This window comes from Perna viridis, chromosome 9 (assembly GCF_037379345.1).
Source record: "Perna viridis isolate PV_CMFRI_1.1 ecotype Kerala chromosome 9, ASM3737934v1, whole genome shotgun sequence".
NCBI classification, from domain to species: Eukaryota; Metazoa; Mollusca; class Bivalvia; order Mytilida; family Mytilidae; genus Perna; species Perna viridis.
This window is the reverse complement of record NC_142453.1, coordinates 5068911-5095337: the sequence shown is the minus strand read 5'-3', so window position 1 is coordinate 5095337 and position 26427 is coordinate 5068911. Positions and strand designations below refer to the sequence as shown.

At 33.4% G+C, this 26427-nt stretch overlaps 1 protein-coding gene across 11 annotated transcripts; it reads right to left on the bottom strand.

The window, feature by feature from the left end:
* Window positions 1–528: 528 nt before the first annotated feature.
* LOC148606416 (G protein-coupled receptor 143-like) lies at window positions 529–24427 on the bottom strand. Of its 11 annotated transcripts, none has more exons than XM_088546227.1 (12): window positions 24321–24400; window positions 23616–23734; window positions 23007–23224; window positions 22331–22370; window positions 18751–19152; window positions 15034–15128; window positions 14385–14473; window positions 12516–12608; window positions 11051–11163; window positions 9997–10105; window positions 6239–6323; window positions 529–5203 (listed from the first exon to the last, which is right to left on the bottom strand). In XM_088546227.1, the coding sequence occupies exons 5-12, from the start codon at window positions 19043–19045 to the stop codon at window positions 5003–5005; spliced, it is 1080 nt and encodes a 359-aa protein (XP_088402353.1). In that variant the 5' UTR covers window positions 19046–19152; window positions 22331–22370; window positions 23007–23224; window positions 23616–23734; window positions 24321–24400; the 3' UTR covers window positions 529–5002. The 11 variants fall into 11 exon arrangements, with proteins under 11 accessions (XP_088402353.1, XP_088402351.1, XP_088402356.1 ...); XM_088546225.1 differs by having other exon boundaries at window positions 24246–24379; XM_088546230.1 differs by lacking the exon at window positions 23616–23734 and having other exon boundaries at window positions 24321–24407.
* Between the last annotated feature and the right edge of the window lie 2000 nt (window positions 24428–26427).

Here is a 26427-nt window from a genome sequence, read left to right as displayed (position 1 = left end):
TCAAGTACAATAATTTAAAATCACTTGGATAGATTTCATTAATAATTTGATCAGATGTTCATCACAATAGAAGAAATCTCCAACTGATTTTTCATGTGTGATTTTAGCCACTATTAACATCTCAAGAATTCAGGATAATGGTATGGTGTGCTTTACTTGTTTACATGATTTTTGCACATTTTTCACAATTCGATGAAAATTGAAAGAGAGGGAGCCATCTTGGAATTGGTGTACAGGAGATATTTCTTCTTGTCAATGTTTAAATGCAACTGGAAGCAATCTAGAGCATAATGTTCCATTTATCAGGCTAATGGTACCAAGGGTTGATCCAAGTATTTCAGGTCGTAGGGTTAATAGAATTGAATGCCAAGCAAAGCCAGGCAAGAACATATTTGGTTGTAGAATTTTTGAATGATTTCATGCAAGCAATTTTTTTTTCACAATTTTTTTTGGGAGAGAGGTTTCAGTTGCATCCCTATGAATCAAGCCTGGGTACCTATCTCCAGTTCACATTAAAAGACATAAAACTGTGGTAAAAGCATTTTATTACATACTATAACAATACAAAATGTATCTGTACATGTTGAATTTTAAATAAAAACAAAAACTTAACTGTACTATACTATAACATGATTCTGAAGACTTGTGTACAGGTTCTACTAAGAATCAGATAGAGGGTGATAAATTTATAACTTGATAACTTTGTCAACTATTTTATTAGTGTAATGTATCTAGTATGCCCCATCAGGGAACTGTTGACAAAAATATTTAACTTGACACCTTTTCCCCTCATTTGCATGATTCTTAATCAAACCTGTACTTTAAAACGGACATAATGCTAATTTTTTTGTAGAAAAAAATGTATAAAAATATATTTTACTCAAGAAAAGACCCAGATCTTTCATTTACTATAATCTGCAGTACCAATCAATTTTGAGCTGCTACGCTTCTGTACAACTATCACATAATGTAAACTTTTAACTGTAAGTGTTATAAATACCTTTAACAAATAGGTTTTTATCCCTAGTTTCACGCGATTTTTACAAAAGTTTTCTCTTATCAATAACTCGAACTACCCTATCCTTGCTTGAGATTATCTGGCAAGCCATTTTTTGACTTGGTGTTTGGAGTATGGAGGAACAGAATAATACCCTCTTACATTGTAATAGTAAAGTGAATAATTAATTTGATTAATTTGTACAGCATCAACACATCATTTTATCTAATCAGCTATAGATAGATAGCCCCTTATTGAAGTTGATGATTTGTATTTTGACATAATTATACTACTAGTTATGACCATGCAGATCTACAACACAACAGCAATTAACCTTAGAAATTACAATGGACTGACCATGTTCACATCATGTAGAGATTGTGAGGACCACCCAGTCCTTGGAAATGGAACTAGGAATATATGTATAACAAACATATAGTTTATCTGTTAGTGTGATTTGGGAAGAAAATAGTTTTTAGTATTTATTCAAATTAGTACACCATTTTTTTCTGGAATAACTATATATAGTGCAATAAAGCTTACAGATGTGATGTCAAAATAACAATAACAGAAAAAAAAGCACAAACATATCTATATTTAAAACAAACTGGCATTGAACCATGACATTATACCCATCACATGACAAAGTAGCATGCAAACTGGCACTGTGCCATGACATTGTACCCATCACATGACAAAGTAGCACACAAACTGGCACTGAGCCATGACACTACTCATCACTTGACAAAGTAGCACACAAACTGGCACTGCACTGTGCCATGACACTGTACTCATCACTTGACAAAGTAGCACACAAACTGGCACTGTACTCATCACTTGACAAAGTAGCATGCAAACTGGCACTGTGCCATGACACTGTACCCATCACATGACAAAGTAGCATGCAAACTGGCACTGTGCCATGACACTGTACCCATCACATGACAAAGTAGCACGCAAACTGGTATTGTGCCATGACACTGTACCCATCACTTGACAAAGTAGCATGCAAACTGGCACTGTGCCATGACACTGTACCCATCACTTGACAAAGTAGCACAATAACAATTTTATTTAATGATGAATCAACTAACACTATAGAAGTGGAATTCTATGAACATCAAGATAGCACTAAAACATATAACAACATAGGACAACATAGCACTTTCACATTTAAATTAATAACAATCCAGCACAGTAAAACTGTAGTGAAAATGTATCAACTTCACTGCTCAAGCAAATGACTAGCGTAACCAGTAAGGGATTAAGTAGTACTACTTCATTTATTCAATAAAGGACAATTGATTTTACATAGTAGCACACAAACTGGCACTGTGTCATGACTTGACAAAGTAGCACGCAAACTGGTACTGTGCCATGACATTGTACCCATCACATGACAAAGTAGCACAAAAACTGGTACTGTGCCATGACACTGTACCCATCACTTGACAAAGTAGCACAATAACAATTGTATTTAATGATGAATCAACTAACACTATAGAAGTGGAATTCTATGAACATCAAGATAGCACTAAAACATATATCAACATAGGACAACATAGCACTTTCACATTTAAATTAATAACAATCCAGCACAGTAAAACTGTAGTGAAAATGTATCAATTTCACTGCTCAAGCAAATGACTAGCTTAACCAGTAAGGGATTAAGTAGTACTACTTCTTTTATTCAATAAAGGACAATTGATTTTAAATGTATTACATCTGAGTACAATGTATGGTACATGTAGTTCTAACATGTATTACAATAGTATTAAAAGAGTTACAGTTAGTACTAAAAATATTACATTATGATGTAATGAAAAAACAAATAGCAAAAAAAAAGATCTAAATTAAGTATAAAACAGATCATTTTCTTTCACAAAGATAAAATATTATGATTACAGTAAATCAAGAGAAAAGCTTACAAAGGTTCAGTATACCAAAAAAAACCAGCACAGTTTCATAGAGAATCTCAACTTGAGATTTTCCTAAAATCATCCCTCAACTCAAATTTTGACCAATCAAATCACTAGAAACTGAAATTTTGAAGAAAAAAAATCAGGGATTTGAGGAGAATCTTAATTTAAGATTTTTTTAAGAAACCAAGGTCATCTGATTTTCTTCAAATTTTTGGGTGAAATCTACTTCTTTCAAAAATGGTTTTTGCTGTTGTTAATTTTAATGTAGATTCAATTTAATTTAATTATACCTATCAATTGCTCTATTCAGTCTCTGCATGTAGTATGTAACAACACTCCATAATACTCTCTGCTCAGATGACTAACTTTAAAACTTATAATTTTTTGAGAAAAGGATTGCTGGTCAAGAATTATCATTCTGATTTTATATAGGTATGAACTTTTTCCTAATCTCAAAATATTTTGAAATATATTGCTAGAATGATCTAACTAAAAGCTCCACAGTGTGCAGCTTGATTATCCACATAGGTTGAACCCTGAACTACTGTAACCAGTATGGAAATAACATTTAAACTCTTGACTTTGGTTTGTTTTAAATGTTTGACGAGATTCTTATCAGAATGAAAATGATCAAAGAACTTTAAAATTTGCAGTTAATTACTAATAAATTGCAATTGGATATTTACCAAATATGGTCAAATATACAAAAATCTAAATTTACCCTTCAATCCAGCAAATCAAAGAGCCCCTGGAATTCATTTTTTTTTATTTGATTTTGGTCCTTTTGGACTAACTTGAAAATGGTGCCCCAAATTGCAAATTGCAAAACGTAATATGGTTGTAAGCAAATGTGAGATCAAAGATATTTATTTAGGAGAAACTATTTGATTTTCACAGGGCTAGAAATATAAAAAATATATAACAGACAGGACAAAAGATCATGGTAAATAATCCAGAAAAACCAACTGGTTTTAGTATAAACATTTAATAAGAAAAATATAAAGCCAAGACAAAAAATTGAATACCAGAAACAAAAGAATTTCTGGACAAAAAATTATCCCATCCTGCACACCCATAAAGAAGTAAAATGGTTGCTCCCATGTAAACACTTTACACCAAATATAAAAATATCTGTACAAAAAAAAACGTAGGAAAAAAAATCTGAAAGACATTTTATACACACTTTTAACTAGGACCAAAGACAAAAGTTTTGTAAGCATATTAACCATAACATAATAATAAATACTGGAATTCTGTTCTTGGATAAATGTTATGTACATTGCTTATGAAAATGGAAAAACTTAAGCTGAAGCTTTAAGTTGTCAGAGGCGTATCCTGAAGTTTATAAACAGGGTCAAATTTAAAAAGTTATAATCTTCAGGGACATTAAATGACATCCCACAACATTGTGCTGTGTTTAATATCCATGAACACATATTAAATTACAAATTCTCACTGAGGAACTCAAAGTCAAACTTAATCTCGAAAGAATATTTCACCATTGCAAGAAAGATAACTCCAATTGACCCCAAAAAAATTTGTTTCACTTATTCATATTCCAAGAAAGACAATTCAAATTCATCGAGAAATGACACAATACTTCACCACTTCATGTGGCATGGTATAAAAAGGGGGTTCCAGTCAAGCATTTTCTCATTTTGTCATAATTTTGCACAAAGTTAACAAAATTTCTCAATAAAAGGGGGGTTTCCAACCCCGGACCCCATAGGTCTGCCACTAAGTACTATTAGCAGAAGCAGCATTAGAACACAGCATAAAATTATTCATAACTCACACATTGAAAGCTCATGGCTAACTTTCTACTAGTGTTATAAATTCATTGTCTTCTGCAGATCTTATTACAACTTTGAAAGTATAATATATCACAACGCTAATTAAATCTCTGCCAAACAGTAATTTAAATCTTGCATGGCACAAAACCAAAATCAACTAAGAATCTTCACTTAATTGTACAAGTTTGTATTAAGAGGTAGGGTTTCATACTGAAATGGCAGAGATGTAAACTTTAGCAACCATTTCATCTAAACAGAAGATTGAAACATGAATATGTACAATCACGTTATCAATGTTTATCTTTTCTCCTGAAGCTAATGAGAGGCTCAGTCTCACTTCCTGTGCTACGAGAAAAGTTCACATTGCTTGCAGAAATATCTGACAGGTCTGTTGTCTCTCCACTGCACAAAAATGAGAAGGAAATTTTGTTCTCTGGAAGACCCCAAAGTACAAGGGCACATAACACTGGCTGAAGAGGGTTCAATACACACTGAAAAAAAAATAATATAAAATTATAACAAACACATGGGGGGATTAATATATATGGCCATAACAACAATAGTAAGATCTTGTAAAAAATATTTACAAGCACTTTAATTTGTATTGATTTCAAGGTTTCTCAAGATTTCCTAGGCTTGAAGAGTTTTCAATTTCTTGGGAAATTTCACTAGATATACTTCCCTTCTTCAGAAGTAAATTAACATAAGGAAGGGAACATGCCTTGACCAATCCATTTAAAACCACACAAACTGGTAACCCATTAACAACAGTTACTTTTTTAATTTGTTTTGTAATGATTTAGAAGAGTATATTGCCTGATAAGATATGTAAGTATGAAATTTAAACAAATTAATGAAGGAGAAAAAAAATTAATATGCAATTTCTGCAAATTGAAAAACCTTTTCTTTTCTCATTAAGAAAGAGTATTATATTGTCTCTGACCTTGTAAGTATTCTTTTGCTTTTAGAATTAGAATTAAAGACTTTCATGGCATTGATTTAGTACTACAAAAATTACTAAGACTCTTATTTTACATAACCAACATATATCACTTCTGGACAATATTCTCATCATCCTGCACCTCACTAACTTACACAACCATGTTGCCATAGAACTGAAGTAACAAGACGATAAAATACCCTTTGATTTTTAACCTAAGTAACCAGGCATCCAGTTGCAAGTGACTGATTGTAACAAATTTAAACTGATCCACCAATAGGAAAACAGGAAAAGTGGTATAGGTAAAATGAAATGACCAATCAAATGCAGTCATTTCTGGTACATTTAGCATGTACTATATTCTAGCCTGTTGTGTAAAATATAATGCACAAGAAGCAGATAACTAGTCTTTATCAAAAGATAACAGCTGAGCTCTGAATAATACAGATGGGTAAAACTGGTTCAGTCATCCTTGGAAATTCTGGGGGTGGGGCATCTGCAGCCTACTTCTCCATGAAGTGGCAGGCTATGAAGACACCCCTGGGTTTCCAAGGATGTGGGTCAGTAGGAGTTAATCTAATCTTACCATTATAATCCAGATAGTCAGTTTTGCTGTCTTGTTATCATAGTCAGCCATGTGTATTCCAGAATCTATGATGTTTGGTAACCAACTTAAACAAAAACAATAATTAAAAGTAAAACAACAAAAGTACTCTATACAGTAGGCTGAAATCAAATCAGACATCCTTCCTCTGGAACACAAATGGAATGATTTTGTACTAAATACAAGGTAGTCCAATTTCAAAATTTTGTATTCATATGTGCCCATTTTTGTCTTTCTGTAGCAGGTAAGTCAGAAAATTATTACAAAGAAAAAAAATTCTAAACCAAACTCTGAAAAATCAGACATTGCATGAAGTTCTTTCACATCAGTTTCAATGCACTTTGAACGTTTATACACTAAAAGCTTGCCTTAACCAAACAAGTCAAAGAGTAACCAAGGGAAACAAGGTTATAGTGGTAATCAAAGAGTAATCAAGGGAACCAACGTTATAGCGGAAATCAAAGAGTAACCAAGGGAACCAAGAATCTAGCGGAAATCAATGAGTAACAAAGGGAACCAAGAACCTAGCGGAAATCAAAGAGTAACCAAGGGAACCAAGAATCTAGCGGAAATCAATGAGTAACAAAGGGAACCAAGAATCTAGCAGAAATCAAGGAGTAACCAAGGGAACCAAGAATCTAGCGGAAATCAAAAGAATGCAATCTAGGGACAAAAACCAGACATGGAAAAGAGACATACAAAACAAAGAACATAAAATAACCAAGACAATAAGTACAAAGTAAATGAGCAAGTCAGACTCCACTAATGTTTATTTTAGAAGGGTCTCACTGAACAAACATTCCTTATAATTTTTTATATCTAATTTTAAATGACAACACTAGAGACATAAGAAGCATGTATGAAATAAATAAAAACAACATATGTAATTATCTTTTAAAAAGTTCACTTATACCAAAACTCTTAAAACAAGCAAAGATGTGCAATCATAAGTACTTCCTTCTTCCCTCAAGCTGTCTAATGGCTTAAATATGTAGTAGGACTTAGTCAAATCTCCCTTTCTGGGCAATTAAAGTTGAAGAGTTTTATTTAAGATAAATTAGTCAATTCCTTTTAAACTTAAAATAAAATATATGTACTCAAAGATAAAAGGGTTGACCATACTTAAGTATAAGTATTTGTAAAAATCAGGCAAAATGGGAAAAATAAAAAACCCACCAATCTGACAATGTAATTTCTCAAATATTAAAAGGCCACTATTTGTCAGAAATTTGTCAATAGAATGTTAGAAAATGAGATTTTTGACAGAGTTATCTTTCCATGAAATGTTCACTTTCAGTGCATTTCACTGAAATTATAACTCAATTTACAAACATCATATGGAAAATCTTCTCTTATTTCCTTGATTCTGAAGGTGAAAATAGTCAAATTACACTTTCAAAATGGTGAGTTTTTTTCATACCATGTTTCACCCTCTGCCTGATTCTTACAGAGACTGACACTTAAGATCAATAAAGGTAAACAAGAATCAAAGATTATATTTTATCACTTTCTCCTTTTTTTTCATTCTTATGTGGCATACAATAAATTCTCATTCTAGGTTTTTTAATCTTGAATGGTCCTATTTGTTTGCTTTGGATATGTTCCAAGTGCCCCCCGCCCCCACCATTCTGTTTAAAAATTGAATGGTTTCTCTCTTAAAACAAAACACTTGTTCTCAATGATAACATTGAGTTATCATACTTAACATTACATACCCAAAAGCAATTATGTATTGATGGATATTCAGTTAAGAAAAAGCAATAAGATGAAAACAAAAATCTAGGCACACTTGAGAACACAGATTTGACTGTTCATGGCTGCTCACCTTCTTTCACCCACAGCCCAGTTCTGAGTAGGATGTCAGATTTGCAAAAAAGATACCAAAGTTGAAAGAAAATGTATCAACTGTGACAAGTTTATATGTGAAGCATGTGAACGATTTCACATGAAAAGTTCCCACGGAATTATTAATGTGAAAGAATTGAGCGAGTTTAGATTATCAATGACTGCAAGTAAGTTTCCAATAAGATTTGATGTAGTGAATAAATTTTGTGTTTCCATGAAACATGTTCATTATATGGCTTTTTGTTTTAATGGAACTCTCTGGATTGGAGGTAATAATCTAGACAAGCTTCAACATATCCATTTCACAGACGATGGAGTGACAGTGCTATCTAGTTTTACCAACAAAATAAATCGAATAGAAATACTACCCAGTGGATCTCCTGTGGTTATCAAAGTGGAGTCAAATCTAAGGATTCTGAATGAGAGAACTGGGCAGATTATACCATCAAAAATATATATGTATCCATGGATACTCTCCTGTGTTCATGTTGCTCACAATCCAAACATTATTGTAGGGGCGCATAACAATGGCAAAGGATACATTCTGGTAATGGATCAGTATGGAAAACTTGTAGTGAAATATGAGAATGATTCAGATAGTAAGAAAGTTTTTAAGTATCCAATAAATATTGCTATGTCAAGCGGAGGGGCCATTTTCTTCAATTACAATCATATAATGGTCATACAGACATTAACTCTCAAAACAAACCATTTAATCCAGTTGGTATCCTAGCAACACCGAATGACAATGTCATCATTGTTGATGTTGGAACATCATACATGCATATCCTCACCAATGAAGGTGAATATTTAACATACTACTGCTTAGATCATATTGAACTAATAAAACCATATTCTATGGCTCTGCGCCCAACAGGGAATATCTATGTTGGCCAATGGCACAATTTATGAGGTGGAATATTCAGGAGTTTAGAGTATAGAAAATTTCTTCAGAATAAGATTGTCTGTTATGTCTGTTTTGTTAATTAAGGCTTTATTCAGTGTGGCAGACAATCAAGTTCTGGAAGCACACTTCTAAATCGAATCAGATAAAAAGAAATCCTGAAATTCATCTCCAAGAAATGTCTTGTAGTTCAACTCTAACCTTATGTTCAACTTGAAATCTAACATAAGTTCAACTCCTAAAAATGACTAAAAAAGTAACTTCAAGTCCCACTCCATTTCAAACTTAATTTCAATTTGGGCTCTTACTTCAACTGGAAGTTTACTCAAACTCGAGTTCTAATTATACCTATAATTCATTTTTTTTTGGGTCTTTCAAAATTGATTGTTTCATATAATGTTGATTTCATTGAATTGATTTGACAATTTATTCTATAATTACATGTACATGTATATACTCCAGATAAAACTGTATTGGATAACTGAATAAAAAATAGTTTTATTGTACATGTATTTCCTTTTTGGTACAAAATCACACCAAATATTTTATATCAAAAATTTGGTAGAAATGTCAGTTTCAGAAGCAGGGGGGTGTTGATCCCGGCCCCTTTTGTTAGAATTTTTAAATTCTGATATGAAAAATGCGTGCAAAAGTGTGCAAATGGCAGATTGGAACCTACCCACCCTTTTCTTGTGGAATCACCATTTACAAAACCTCTGGATCTGGGCTAGAATATTGGCTTACAAAACAAAATACTAACAAGAGTTTTTTTTAAATACATGTACAAATGTAATTCATCTGAACAGCTCTAAAGTACCAGTAACAAATTAAACTTTTCATTAACCATAATAGGACAGAAAATGCGGCTGAATTGTTCGCTTTCACAGTGGCACATCAGCAGGAGAATGTTGAATTTTTCATGAAATATTGGGAGGCGCCACAAAAGCAGGAGAGTTAAACCTATACATTTGCTGACAAGTAAATACCTTACCTGGTAAGGAAGGCGGCCATGATGAGGATAAATTTGAAATGTATAGAGTCTATCAACTTTCTCTCACTGGCTGTGTATCTACCATAATGCCATATCAAGGCTCGCTTTGCTGGAATTATAGAGAAAATATAGCGCATCATTTTAAAAGCAGTTTTAATTCCACCTCCACTTAGAATGGATACCCCTTACAACATCAAATGCTTCCAATACATACATATTACAAAACTGTGTTTCAAGTTTGAAAAGCTGTTGATCTCTAAATTTTACTATTTTCCAGCAAGTGACAGCTATTAAAACTTGAAAGATTGAATCCAAAAGATCCCATAGGTGTTCAGTTATATTAAAGTAAATCATATTTATATAATTTAGGGCAGATTTCTACCTAAACAGCTACTGTATAGCGGGTTATATTTGCAGGGTGCTAATTTTAGCGTTTTTTTGCCGTCCACGAAATTTTAACTCTTGGCTTAAGTACTTTGTGCACCACAAAGCATCAGCCAAAATTTATAGGTTTACCTTTCTGCATAAAAATCGCTAAATTAACACCTGCCAAATTAATCCACCATACATTATTTAAGTGTTAGTATCTGTAAGAATAAGGCAATGAGTGAAACATGGTATGAAAAAAACACCATTTTGATAGTTTAATTTGACTATTTGCACCATCAGAATCAAGGAAAAAAGACAATATTTTCCATATCATGTTGCAGCATTGAGTTAAAATTTAACTGAAATGCACTGAAAATGAACATTTGAAGGGCAGATAACTGTCAAAAACTTCATTTTTCTAACATTCTATTGAAAAATTTCTGAACAAAGCCAGTGATTCAGAGATTAAATATTAGTCTTTTTAAATAGAGAAAGTATCCTTGAGTGATATTACATTATTAGATCATTAGGATTTTGACATGCATGTTTCTGATTTTTCCCATTTTGCATGATTCTTACAAACACTAACACTTAAATCACCATGATGCATATCTAGATCTGTACTGAAAATTGTAGCGGTTCTTTCAAATTGCTATAAAATTCTGTAAAAAATACAACTACTTACCAGCTTTGGATGCAAAGTAAAATAAAACTGGATTACAAATAAGAACCAGTAGAATTGGTAACAAGAAGATCAAGTAAATGAACACTTTCTGTAGCTCTGTTCTACTATGGATTCTGAAAAAAAATTCATAACAACTGGTATCCAATTTTAATGACATGAAGTAGAGAGGACAAGAAAAATGTTTATGAGACAACATTTCCATCAATAGTGTAGTTAGAAATGCAACCAATGAACCAACAAAAGGGCATTATTTAGCTTTCAACACAGTGTACAACTTGCACTGAGTGACAAGCTCTTAAGTAGCACTCCAGATAAGAATCATGCAAAATGTAATACAAATGTACATGGTTGGAAAGTCTACATATTTTTATTTTGGATATTTTTTTTTTTATAAAATACTTAATTGGACATAAAATAACATGTGGATTTTCATAAAAACTGTGTTCATAAGAGATATAAATATATAGACTGCATTATAGAATTCAAAATTAAGGGAGATAACTCTGTAAATGATACTAAAAAAAAGTAGAAATCATTGGATTTTCAATGTAAATTATCTCCTAAGAGCAGACAAATTTGAATGAATATACATTTCATCATAAAGACCTATAAAGCAACTTAACAGCAAAAATAAAAATGTGTAGCCTTTTTTGTAGTGTATCACATATTAAGGAATTTGCATGACTCTTACAAAGGCTGGAACATAAAAAGGGTTTATGAAGTTGTGCAATACCAACAAACAATAAGTCAATAAAGAAAATATAAGAATGCAAAAGTGTTACATTGGACAAACCTGGACAACACACAAATGCATTTTTTCAATGCCCAGCATATTTCACCTCTCTATTTTTCAGGGGTTCAAATCATTAAGGGTTGTACTTCAGTTTATAAAAAATCTTTTTATCCTTATGTTTTCTTAAAATATTTAATTTTAGGGAACTACTTGATTTTTTATGGGGGATTAGGATCAAATTTGAAATAAAAAGGCAGGATTGAAAATTTCATGAAATAAAAAGCCAGGACAAGGTCATAAGAAAAAATAAAAAGGCAGGATCTATTAATGCCATAATGTTTTTATTGTGTATATTAAAAAAAGAAAACAAAAGGCAGGATAGAAAACTTGATACTAGCCACCACCCATAAAAATCAAATGGTTGCTCTCTATTTGTTCCAGTATGATTTGAGGAAGAATTTGAGATTTTTATGAAATTAGGCTCTGAGGTTCTGATCATATACCTTCTCAGAGACCATCACTTATATAAACAAAATTTCTTTCTTGTTATTCAAGCTCTGAATTTGAATTGTGATTAAATGTTTGATCCATGATTGGTTTCTGATGCAGATTAGCAGTGGTAAAAGAATTTGAAAATTTGAAATTGGACATTAAACTATCGAGATCAAAAACCAGTATCCGAAAATAAAATAATAATAAATCCAAATTCTTGGCAGTCATACAATAACTTACTCAACTACACCATCATAGTAAATAACAAGCAATCCTGCTGCACACACTACACCTGGCAGGATCCATCCTACTAGGTATTTGATAGCCATGGGTCTAAAAATATAAAACAAATTATTAAAAGAAACATGAAAATTATGGACTTACATATATCATTGGTAGATGAATTGATAAGTTGTGAGATACTGTAAATGTATTAATTTTCACGGTTGCTAATTTTCAATGATTTTGTGAGGCGACATATTCACGGCTATCAATTTTCCTGGTTTCAAAAAAATGATAGGCATTATAAAATGTTAAAGTATTAAATTTACACGCTTCTATGGTCACTGCAAAAATAGCAAAAATTAGTACACCAAGAAATTAATACTTATAAAGTGCAGTGGATTTCACTTAATCGCACACCTGTTAATCGCATAGAAAGTCAAAGAACAAAAACATTCCCCATCTTACCCATGTAAAAAAATCCTCTTATTTGCGTAACATAAGACCAATATTTAGAAAATTCCTCTTATTTGCATAAATTTATTCAAAATTTACTCAAAAATGTACCAAAATGGGTAAAACAACTTTACAACATTAGTGAAATGCTGAAGCTTTCAATTTGATTTTAAACAGATAAGTCATAGTATATTGGAAAAGTCTGAAAAAAACACAGTTCTCCGGTCAAAAGGTCAGAAAAGTCAGGTTCCACTGTAAAAGTCAGAGAAAACATAATTCTCTTGTCTAAAATCATATCAGATAAGCCATTTTCCACTGTAAAAGTCTAAAAAAAACATAGGTCTCTTGTCTAGAATCATATCAGATAAGCCTTAAAAGTCAGTATAAAAGTCTTGGAAAATACAGTTATTGCCTAAAATCATGTCAATTAAGTCAGATTCCACTATAAAAGGTGCTGATCATGAATGGTGTTTATTTGCTGTTATTATGACACTGTGTGTGTAAAAAACTCAAAAGAAGGCAATAATTAGCTTATTTGCCCAATTTTACCCTGAAGCCATATGAAATTATGAGTTCTACATTGAAAATTCCATAGAAACCAATTTTTGGACAAAAAAAAATGAAAAAAAGGTTTTTTTTCTTGACACGTTTCATGTTTATTCCATAATTCTGAAAATAACCCTCCAAAACATATACAAAAGGCATCTTTTACAAAAATTATTAGGATATGACCACAATTAATTTTGTAGTGCATTTCAACAGACCCATTTTGACATATAAAAAAATTCTACTGCTTCAAACTCAATAAAACTTCCCTAAAATAGAAACATGTCTAAAACCAGATTTATCTGAGAGTTTCAGAGAAATTAACCATCATTTTTGTTTATAGGACCTATGCTTCAGACACTTTATAGACATGAAAAGTGACTACTGCCAAATGTGCTAAATGTTTACCTTCTTGAACAGGACCAAATCACAACTTTCACATAAAATTATAGAATGAAAAAAAAATCCCTTGTAATTTTGATTCTTGCCCTACATTTTTGCAGCAAATACTAACCAATAAAGTTTAGGACAGCATAGAAAATAATCAGGAAGAAACACACTAAAAGAAGGAACTGTATTTATATTTTATGATATACATATGTACAACAACAAAAAAAGAAAATTAATTGTGATCTTGTACCATCAGATAAGCCATGTTCCACTGTAAATGTCTGAGAAAACATAGCTCTCTTGCCTAGAATCAAATCAGATAAGTCATCATCCACTGCAGAAGTCTATGAAAACATAGTTCTCTTGCCTAGAATCATGTCAGATAAGTCAGATTCCACTATAGAAGTCTAAGAGGACATAGTCATCTGGTCTCAAGTTATGTCAGATAATTCAGGTTTCACCGTAAAAGGTATCTCTCTAACACTAGAAACTTACAATTCTTTATTGTTGGATACAAGTAATGCTTCTATAGCATACAGTATAATCCACAGATAAGAAGACTGATAAAAGTACTGTACAAATACCTGAAAACATAAACAATAAGAAAAACATGCATAGTAGTACTGGGCTTACCCTGACTTGTACAGGACGGTAATATTGGAGAGCGATAAAAATCAATAACAACTTATACCCCATCTACAAGAAGCCACTGAACACAACAAAATTGAAATTAATCCAACCATTGGGAGCCGAGATAATTGCGACCAAATTCTGATGAATGGATGGACAGACAGACAAGGTGAATCTAATATACAACTCACTCATTGAATGCACAGTATAATTTTTCTAATTCAAGCTGCAAATGCTCCATTAAAATAAGAAACATTTACCAAGTTATACTATTGAACAGAATTTTACCTAGAAATTTATTTAAATCACTTTGAAGTTTTACTAATAATGTTGAACTAGGTCTATTTGTCATACAATAAAAATCCTATAAAGTCTTCAATAGCAATGAAATTGAATACAGTTTTATTGTCAAGCATTATTCTACCTGGAGAGATTTTAATACATTAAGATTAGCTCAGACAGGGTTGTATTATTTCAAGTGATACCATTTTTTTCAATTTGCCATAACACTTACATTTATCAAAATACAGAAGATGTGATTTGCATCCAGGACATCTGATGGAAAAGGAAACTTTTCTGCCATCAGTGTTACAGATCTTATTAAGATACCTGAAAACATACATGCAAATATGGTAGAACTATTATAGGTGCATGGATCCAATGTCCCTTAGGCTCATGCCCAAGCAGAGTTAGAAATAGCAGCCTGCCCACCAGCCCGAGACTGGTTATTTTTTGGCAGGACTGGCTAATTTAAGCAAAAATTTATATAGCCATATAGTAAATATATTAAAAAATTGTATTCAGGAATGGCTGGAATTTTAGTCAGTTTCCTACCCTGGCCCAATTCCCCCCTTTGGAATTATTGGATCCCACGCTAACAACAAACACTTTCTCAATGTAACTGACAGTTATCAGCCATGCTAAAGCACATTAAAATGCCTTCCATCATTAACAAGGTGTTTAAAGTCCCATAAATTTGAAATCAAATATCACTTAGATCAACCATCCATACATTGAATGATGGTCCAGGTGGACTGTAAAAGGAGGATAAATTTAGCACTACATATTGTTCCCTTAAACCACTGAATGTAATATCTTAAAATATCCAATTCTACTTATTGTTCAGATGAAGTTTTCAGAATCATCTGGTTTACCACTTTAGATAGTGCTTTTGTAACCATGAAAGCTGAAATCTGATTGGCTGATCAGAAAGGTCATCAAAGCAGAAAGTAGAATGGAGTGTGTTGGATTTTTTTTTAAATCAATATTCAGAATGCAGTGTTGTTAGATCCAACTGGGAATGATGTTAAAGGTTGTCATATTGCCCTAGACAAGTGAAAGCACAGATTGGACAAGTTAAAGGTTGTCCTATTGCCCTGGACAAGTGAAACTACAGATTGGATAAGTTTAAGTTATATTATACTTGGCCGGAGGACAACCAAATCATATTCATTTGTTAACATGCATTTACTTAAGGAATACTAGATTTCAATTTAGGCAAATAGAATTTTAATCAACTTGCCCGATAGGACAAGGTTCATAAAATGTTAACATCTTACCCTGTTCTACATGCAGTATCTGAATTGAAAGATTGTAGTTCATACATACATTTTAATTAGATTATAAAACATCCAAAATGGGTCTCCTTTTAAATTTAATTTTTAATTAATTACATGTGTAATTAATCCTCTGTCAAGAAAGCAAAAGTCATAAGAATATATATTTCAACATCAAAATTTATCATCTTTAAACATTTACAAAAAAAAACAATCTTAAAGTCATAAGAACATATATTTCAACATCAAAATTTATCATCTTTAAACATTTACAAAAAAAAACAATCTTAAGCTGACAGTCAGACTTACCCATGGTTCCCAGTAATGGCAGACTTACCCACGGTTCCCAGTAATGTCAGACTTACCCACAGTTCCCAATAATGGCAGACTTATCCACGGTTCCCAGTAATGGCAGACTTACCCATGGTTCCCAATAATGGCAGACTTATCCACGGTTCCCAGTAATGGCAGACTTATCCACGGTTCCCAGTAATGTCAGACTTACCCACGGTTCCCAGTAATGGCAGACTTACCCATGGTTCCCAGTAAGCCAGTTATAACAATGGCAGACTTACCCACAGCTCCCAGTAAGCTAGTTATAACAATACCACACTTACCCACGGTTCCCAGTAAGCCAGTTATAACAATGTCAGACTTACCCACGGTTCCCAGTAAGCCAGTTATAACAATGGCAGACTTACCCACGGTTCCCAGTAAGCCAGTTATAACAATGTCAGACTTACCCACGGTTCCCAGTAAGCCAGTTGTAACAATGTCAGACTTACCCACGGTTCCCAGTAAGCCAGTTGTAACAATGGCAGACTTACCCACGGTTCCCAGTAAGCCAGTTGTAACAATGTCAGACTTACCCACAGCTCCCAGTAAGCCAGTTATAACAATGTCAGACTTACCCACGGTTCCCAGTAAGCCAGTTATAACAATGTCAGACTTACCCACGGTTCCCAGTAAGCCAGTTGTAACAATGGCAGACTTACCCACGGTTCCCAGTAAGCCAGTTGTAACAATGTCAGACTTACCCACAGCTCCCAGTAAGCTAGTTATAACAATGTCAGACTTACCCACGGTTCCCAGTAAGCCAGTTATAACAGTGTCAGACTTACCCACAGGTCCCAGTAAGCCAGTTGTAACAATGGCAGACTTACCCACGGTTCCCAGTAAGCCAGTTATAATAGTGTCAGACTTACCCACGGTTCCCAGTAAGCTAGTTATAACAATGTCAGACTTACCCACGGTTCCCAGTAAGCCAGTTATAACAGTGTCAGACTTACCCACGGTTCCCAGTAAGCCAGTTATAACAGTGTCAGACTTACCCACGGTTCCCAGTAAGCTAGTTATAACAGTGTCAGACTTACCCACAGGTCCCAGTAAGCCAGTTATGACAGTGTCAGACTTACCCACGGTTCCCAGTAAGCCAGTTATAACAATGGCAGACTTACCCACAGCTCCCAGTAAGCTAGTTATAACAATGCCACACTTACCCACGGTTCCAAGTAAGCCAGTTATAACAATGTCAGACTTACCCACGGTTCCCAGTAAGCCAGTTGTAACAATGGCAGACTTACCCACGGTTCCCAGTAAGCCAGTTGTAACAATGTCAGACTTACCCACAGCTCCCAGTAAGCTAGTTATAACAATGTCAGACTTACCCACGGTTCCCAGTAAGCCAGTTATAACAGTGCCAGACTTACCCACGGTTCCCAGTAAGCCAGTTGTAACAATGTCAGACTTACCCACGGTTCCCAGTAAGCCAGTTGTAACAATGGCAGACTTACCCACGGTTCCCAGTAAGCCAGTTGTAACAATGGCAGACTTACCCACGGTTCTCAGTAAGCCAGTTATAACAGTGGCAGACTTACCCACGGTTCCCAGTAAGCGAGTTATAACAGTGGCAGACTTACCCACGGTTCCCAGTAAGCCAGTTATAACAGTGTCAGACTTACCCACGGTTCCCAGTAAGCCAGTTATAACAGTGTCAGACTTACCCACGGTTCCCAGTAAGCCAGTTATAACAGTGTCAGACTTACCCACGGTTCCCAGTAAGCCAGTTATAACAATGTCAGACTTACCCACAGGTCCCAGTAAGCCAGTTATAACAGTGTCAGACTTACCCACGGTTCCCAGTAAGCCAGTTATAACAGTGGCAGACTTACCCACGGTTCCCAGTAAGCCAGTTATAACAGTGGCAGACTTACCCACGGTTCCCAGTAAGCCAGTTATAACAGTGTCAGACTTACCCACGGTTCCCAGTAAGCCAGTTATAACAATGTCAGACTTACCCACAGGTCCCAGTAAGCCAGTTATAACAGTGTCAGACTTACCCACGGTTCCCAGTAAGCCAGTTATAACAGTGTCAGACTTACCCACAGGTCCCAGTAAGCCAGTTATAACAATGTCAGACTTACCCACAGGTCCCAGTAAGCTAGTTATAACAATGTCAGACTTACCCACGGTTCCCAGTAAGCCAGTTATAACAGTGGCAGACTTACCCACGGTTCCCAGTAAGCTAGTTATAACAATGTCAGACTTACCCACAGGTCCCAGTAAGCCAGTTATAACAGTGTCAGACTTACCCACGGTTCCCAGTAAGCCAGCTATAACAGTGGCAGACTTACCCACGGTTCCCAGTAAGCCAGTCATAACAATGTCAGACTTACCCACGGTTCCCAGTAAGCTAGTTATAACAATGGCTCTGATGATATCATTAAGGTTAGGGCCAACCAGAGTCTTTCCAGGATTTCTCCACCATTCTGATCCTCGCTCATCTCTTGGCAGCAAGAGGTAGATGGCAGTGACAAGGCTAATCGCACAAAATATAATGGACACAGTAGTCACCACTTTCTCAAGTAAATCTTTTTCATGACCATGAACTTTGTGATGGTGTTTATCATCTGAAATATTCTTGTAGACTGTGCATACATGGAAGAAAGCCACAGATGCCATGATTACCATCAATGTCTTAAATACATTTGGGATTATGAAGGTCAAGTGGGTAAATAGAGACACAATTTGGACAGTGATCTACATATTCAACCAGTTACTGGCTAATACAGTCACTTCTGAAATGGAAAAAATAAATTAATATCAACATAATTAAGCAAAAGATGCATGATAAATTTGATGCTGTTAACTTGTATGTACATGTATAAAGAACATACGCCTATAGACCAGTAGTACATTGAGTGTTGTCCAAGGCTGTCGTGCTTTGTCTTTAACACATGACAAAATCATTGGCTGTACCAGTACCTTACATGGAAGGTTCTGACTGTCACCTACTGTAGTGTATGTGATACTGGTTCTGGGAAAATTACCAAATAAAATCTCAAATTAAATTTATCAAAAAAAATTAAAACAAGACCTACATGTGTATATATCTGGACCTGTGTCACCATCACATATTTGTCAGAACATACATGTATGTATCTTTGACATGTACATGTATATAAACATAGAAAGTTTTAAAACTACAGTGTGGGTCATAAATTTCCTGAAGTAATATACAAATGATAGCATATATTACTGAAAAAAAAATGGCTACTGGTGAGTTCAACATTCTAATACATATGTAATGTAGGGGGAAAAAAACTTTTTCAGTTATAGATTACATAAGGTAGGTATCATCTAAGCATGGAAGACAAACTGACCGAGTTAACTGACTAATTCACCTGCTTTCACTGTTGGTGATGTACATTGAAGGGAAAATCTTTTTATTTTACCAGGTAGAGGCATTCTTTAACAGATATGTCTGACAGATCCTGTAAATTTTGTATTCACCATGAAATACAGATAGTCTGAATCAAGTTTGAAGATTTTCAATTATGTCTTTCAGAGCTTACTAAAAGGTGCAACCTTTTGGTGATCTCTGTATTTAATATTTTTATAAAGATTATAGGGTGGATCCTTTACTGCATTTCTCCTTACATGTTCCTTTTTTGTGATAAGTAAATTCAGAAGGACACACTTTGCACAATGAAAAAACAAAGCCAATGGGGCACACTAGTAAAAACATTTTTATACATAATAAGTTCATAAGGTCATTTTATACAACAATGGAGAAGATAACCAACCAGCCACCAGTGGTCTTATAAGCTAACAGCTCATTGGATAATCAGTTCTATGACACTATAACAGTATTGTAAGCAAATTCCATCATTTATTGCCTACACTTACTGGCCTTGTCATTTTCAATGTAACCATTTGTAGATATGCATTCAGTCTTTCATCAGTGATTGTCTGTATTATACATGTTTCTAACAGAGAGTACCGGTAACTAGGAAATATCAAAATGACTTTGATTAAATCACTACACAATTTGAAAGATATAAAAATGATGTTAAAATTGCATTAAGGGAACTGTGATAAATTTATGGACCAAGTGTTCTGGAATTTCATAAATTTGTTTGCTTTCCATGGAAAAGTTTGTCACATAACATGAATGTAACTTTTTCTAGATTATTATTTCCTTGTGGTGACATGAAATGGGAATATAAATTTCTGATTTATTAGAAGAAAAATCAAGAACATTTTTTTTTTCAGTCTGAAATTAATTTTTCCTCAGACCTATAAAGTTAGGACAGGAAAATGAAACAAGCAAACTAAAATCATTCAACAAAATTTATTTTCACTTTCATATACTATAGCAAAACAGAATATACAAATGAATGTTAAAGGACGCTTTCAGGTAAGTCTGACAGTTCCATCCATTTAATAAACGCAATCAAATCTCAGACTTGGACCAAATGGCAGAGATAAAATTGTCTGTTTCAGGGATTATAAGACTTGCCTTGTAAAATAATGTAACTACAAGCAACAGAGTGTGTTAAGTTCTGCATAACAAATACAATGTATACCAATGAAGAACAATTTTAAATAAAATGTACATGTACATCAGTGAAGAACAATTTTGTTTTTTAAAAGTTGGTCAGTTTCAATAAAAAAAACTGACTCAAATACTAACTGTACAACAATCATTTACAGGTGCCTGTAAGCTACTATACATACATGTATGACTTGATTTTTTTAATACTGAAACAGAATCTGAGGAAACAGTAATATAAAGTTACATGTATGTACCAAGCTTTTGCTCTAGTCTTAACAAGAATTTTTCTATATTAGAATGTACATACTTGCCCCTTCTGAAAACTGTCAAGAATATGTTTGAGTCAAATAAAATTATTTCTTGTAAGTCAGTGTTCTAGGATTCCTATTTGCTGTTACCCGGGGCAAGTGATAATTGGGTCAAGGAAAGTTAGGTAGTTAGTTACACTTTCCTGTGGCAAGTTGAAAACTTCATATGCTGTAAGGATTTGTTTTGTTAGGAAAGCAGTGATTGACTGTGGGAAAGTTGATTTTATATGGATTTTTCCCGAGGAAACCTCAATTTCTGAAAAATCCTAGAACCCTGTAAGTGTAAGCAAAATTTATGGGTCCGTGATTTCTTTACTCTTGAGTGAATGCAACACTTGGATAGAGGTAACAGTTTAGTTTTGTTCTCTAATGATGTGTATGTAGCTAACCTATCGCTGCTAATTTTATATTATTAAAAGATTAATTCAAGGCTTACATATAGTAAGTACAAAAAATTGCAGCTCTCCAGCTATTCAAAATAAAATGACAATCCTTTATCAGGGCAAAATTTAAATGAGATCAGCCATCATATTTCTTAAAGATCTTTTAGGTAAGATCTTTTAGGTAACAAAAGACAGAACAATCAGAGAAAGTTGAAAATGAAAATATTTGTTGACATTGTTGGCACAGTGCAGGGTTTGAATTGGTGTTGTTTCAAGATTCAGTGGCGGACCCAGGGGGTGGTCCCATGGCGCACTGGACTAATCCCTCACTGTACTGCCTTTACTTCAAAGGTTAGTGTTCTCAATGAGCTAATTAACAAATAAAATTAACCTTTTATCATATTACCTAATGTAACTGCAATACCCTGACATGCCAAAATTACAGTACATGGATCAATGAGTTTTTATCAAAACTCATCAAAGAAAACTTCAGAGTAGCCACACAAAGCAGTCGATCAGTCCCAAAACTACTGTAAATAATGGACCAATAGTATTTTTAAAATAAATCTGTTCAAGCAATTGAGCACTTGCACTTCCAGAAAAAAAATAAAACCTTCATCTACACAACCACTAGTTGTAAATTCTTGCTAAATGGTGTTGGTAATTTTGCATGTAAACAACAACTTAGTGATGAACAGAAATACCAGCTTCTACACTGTGTACCTACTACAAAATCCTTGCTTCCAGAAAATAATTTCATTCCATCCCTGAAATAAATTGATTGTCTTAGTGTGATAATACTAATGATGGCATCATGTATAAATTTCTTTATCACAATGCAAAAGTTGTGAAAGAATAGTGAAATCCTATCTTCTGTTGTTAAATGTTTAACTTGTATCTACGTGGTCATAGAGGTCAATATTCAGCACGTTGACACTAAGCACACTATTAGCTGGAACCCAACTTTTGTATGTATTATGAGGTGAAACAAATCAGGCAAATTGACATTGATGTTAAACTTAACTTTGGACCATCCCAAATTTCTTTCTGGATCACCACTGCCTTCATTTCTATATGTATAATTAAGGACTTCAAATTTCATTAGTATAGGTCCCACACTTGCAATACATTACAATGAATGTCTAATGAGGACCCTTGGTTTACATTAAGTGGATTTTTTATTTGTAATCTACAAAGATCCTGGACTTCACATCCTCAAAAGCAAATTTGGACCCCATATTGTCTAGTATATAGTGAAATATATTAAGTGCACCAAAAATGTAAAATTAATATGCCATTATAACAAACTTCTTACTCATATTCTTGAAAAAAAATGACCATTCTTAGTAAGGATTATATGAAAAAAAAGAATATCAAAATAAACGTCTGGAAGTGATGCTTACATCAACTATGATCAAGTACACAGGGCTCACGCTATTGGGTAATTCAGGTGAAATAGTCACCATGGGGGCTCATTTCACATTCAGACTACACCAAAAGCGAAGTGAAGTTGTCCCCTCACTTTTAGACTTCACCCATGATCAGGACTGCACTCCTTCTTTTAGCAGTATTTTGACCAGAGTTATCTCTCGTCTGATAATAATTCAAACAGAAATGGCACCTGGTCGAGAAAAAATAAACAGTAAAAATCTTCGAAATCTATCAAATATTTGGTTACAAGCAAGTATTTTAATCAGTTTTTTCTTCACTCCAGATAATTCATGTTTTATCACTTATATTCCATTATGAAATGTGCAAATTTGTGGTGCGATTTGTTGGGACTTGGATTAAATTTATCTCAATTGATAATTTGGTAGAAAACCCAAAGCATTTCTTTTGATCTTCTTGTTTCATAACTAAACAGTATATTTTCCATTTCAACGGAACACTTATTAAACTAGAGACAAGTTCGTACTGACCGCTACATGTTTAATATGTGTCAATAAAGTTTCAGTCTTGTTTTGTCAGTAATAAATTTTGAACATGATTATTGATACCCTTGATCAACTTACATCAAGAGACTGGATATTCTGGACATGAAATCATTATGGATTAAGTAGGACCATGGAAAAAACAGAACAAAATGAAAATTCCAACGGAATGTCACTGCCAGAAATTTTATATTCCAGTGCTGCTAAAAAGACAAAACTAATAAGACAATCCATTACAACAAGCTTTCTTTTACTCAATCATATATTAATTTTATTGTAAATTGTAAAAAAAAAATTGGAAAGGGGTAGAGGTATAAAAATTCAATTTCATGAATATGTAATGCAGTCAATTTCAGTCAGCAGCCCAGGTATGCAGGCTGATTTCATTTTGTCCAAAATATTTAGTTACTTACAAATGTACATTGTAGCTTAAAGAAAAAGTAACATTTATCTCAATAAAAGAAAATAAACATATAAAAATGCATGCTTATATTGTGTGCATGTAAGTAACATATAGTACATGTAATTAAAAATTAAAAAACGTTAGTGAATGATGCACATATGCGTTCACTTCTCCCTGACCACCCCCACCTATCCCTAGTGTCTGTCTGAAAGAGAAGTTACTTCTCCCTGTTTTTCTCAAGTTGCTTGAGCCCTGGTACATACAATGTACATGTACATATATTATTTAAAAAAAAAATAATTACATACTTTTACATTAGAAACCCGAAAGTCTCTGCATCCAAAAGAAAAAATACATTTTTTTGCATCAAAAAGGAACCTTACTTCATCAAATCATTGCACCATACAGTCATATGACAAGAATTTATCTTGTGATTCTTCCTGCTTTCAAAGGGGTAAACAAAGACAGGGGGAAGAAATATAGTTAGAACGTCATGTGACTGACTTACATGTAGTTGTCATCTCGTACCATAGATATTTCATACCATAGCTGAATATTAGGATCAATGCGATGATGTCTTTTTGAAAGATACTAATTTTATCAAAATAGGGTTCTTCATCATATACAGAATGCTGATGCCTGCTAAATATGTAGTCAGGAAGTTTAGTCGAGTTAGTGGAGACTACAGAATCAAAAGAGCGCCACACTCAGCAAATGTGTTGTACACACTGCACTCGTGAAAAAATAAATGGATTTTTAAACATAAAAATAAAAATATATATTTTAAACTTCACCAAGAATTACATCTGTTCGTGTATAGTTTTTCCATCACCACTAAATAAGGGTAACAACAAAATTACCGAACACTAATCCGATCCATCAAGTCAAATCCAAAATAAATCTGGCAAAATAGATATAACGCCATCGGAGCAGATGGAACCGCATTTGAAAAGAATGTTTTAATGTGAGTGTTTTTTTTCTTTCTAGCTTCATTCATATTCAGAATAAAAGTGGACAAAATTGAAATAAGCAACCATATCAGGGCACAAACACTTACAATGATATTCAATCGCGGTCTGTTCATACAGGGAGTGTATATTAGAGGAAGAAGTATGGCAAGCCGTTGTGGAATGTATTCCCCATTTATTGATATTAATAAATGAATTATTGATATTAAGGATTAATTATTGATATCAATAAATTGGCATTTATTGATATCAATAAATCTTACATATTTATTAACCTGAGAAGTTACTTGTAATTATCTATATAGAACACTGTCGTTGTTATTTGGCTGTTTATTTGGCAATTTTCTCAAATTTCACTGTTGAAAATAAGGTAATTTTTCTAAGGGTGTACAAACCACTGGATGGGTTTTGATGAGTGATGACCCATATTAAAGATAAAAGATTGGAGAATGGCAACATATAGTTTTATTTATTTATTTCACAATTAGGTCTTTTTTGACAGATAAGCAAAAAAAAAAAAAAAACCAAACAATCACTTATTTAAAAGTTCACAAAACATGATTTGTCACTGAATGTTTGTGAAAACTATTGCATTTAATAAAAAATTAATATCAAATGAAAGAGATAAATCTGCTGAGTGACAATGACTATTTTTAATAAGTGTGCTTTGAATAACAATGAAATAATGTACCTATGTCTTGTGAAAGAAATATCAAAATTTTAATTTTCCTAAACTATACCCCGACAAGATGTTAATCATTGTGTCTTTCTGTTTGTTTAACCATTTGAATGTACTACTAAGATTAAAGAAGGTATACCAAGGGCAAGGGACATAACTCTTGAAATCAGTGTTACATGTTCAATTTCAACAAAGCATACATGTATCAAGCTTTCATTTGAAACAGAATGAAATCAGTCCAAGTTACTTTGATACTTATATGAGATTTATATAAAATGCTGTACAAACATTCCAATAATTTGTAAGAGTTGTGTCCCTTACCCTAAGTCTACTTCCTTAGAATGATATAATTTTTATTACATAATAATGTAATATAAAGTTCGTGATAATAATGAGATTGCAATACTTAATTAACTGTTACAACTTGACCTATTTCATCAATTTTCCTTGTGGCAATTACTGATAGATAATTAGTAATCACTGATTTTTACTGGTAAATTTTGTTGTATAAAGTCCCTGGTTCATCATATTTAATATGCACATACATAAATAAGAAATAAAAACTTTACCCATACTCCCACATTCTGAGGTCAAAAGTAACTACTTCCCCATTCTCCCATAGTCTGCGGTCAAAAGTAACTACTTCCCCATACTCCCATAGTCTGAATATGAAATAGTTTTTTTTAATTATTATTCAAAGATATCTATTTCAAAAAGAGTTCATTTTATTTCGATTGACAAGGGCCTTGCACATACATGTATATGTCATTACACCCCTGTTATATAATAAATTAATAATTTTATTTTAACTTATCTAAGCATGGTCCGATCGCAATTTTAAGG

Excerpts from the sequence above, each read along its gene's own strand:
- LOC148606416 (XM_088546222.1), bottom strand. The coding sequence starts at position 18,733 with ATGACTGGCTTACTGGGAACCGTGGGTAAGTCTGCCACTGTTATAGCT. Across the intron at positions 11,164-12,515 it reads TACTATGATGGTGTAGTTGA|AATCCATAGTAGAACAGAGC; the intron begins GTAAGTTATTGT and ends ATTTTTTTTCAG. Across the intron at positions 5,204-6,238 it reads TGACTATCTGGATTATAATG|TGTGTATTGAACCCTCTTCA; the intron begins GTAAGATTAGAT and ends TTTTTTTTTCAG.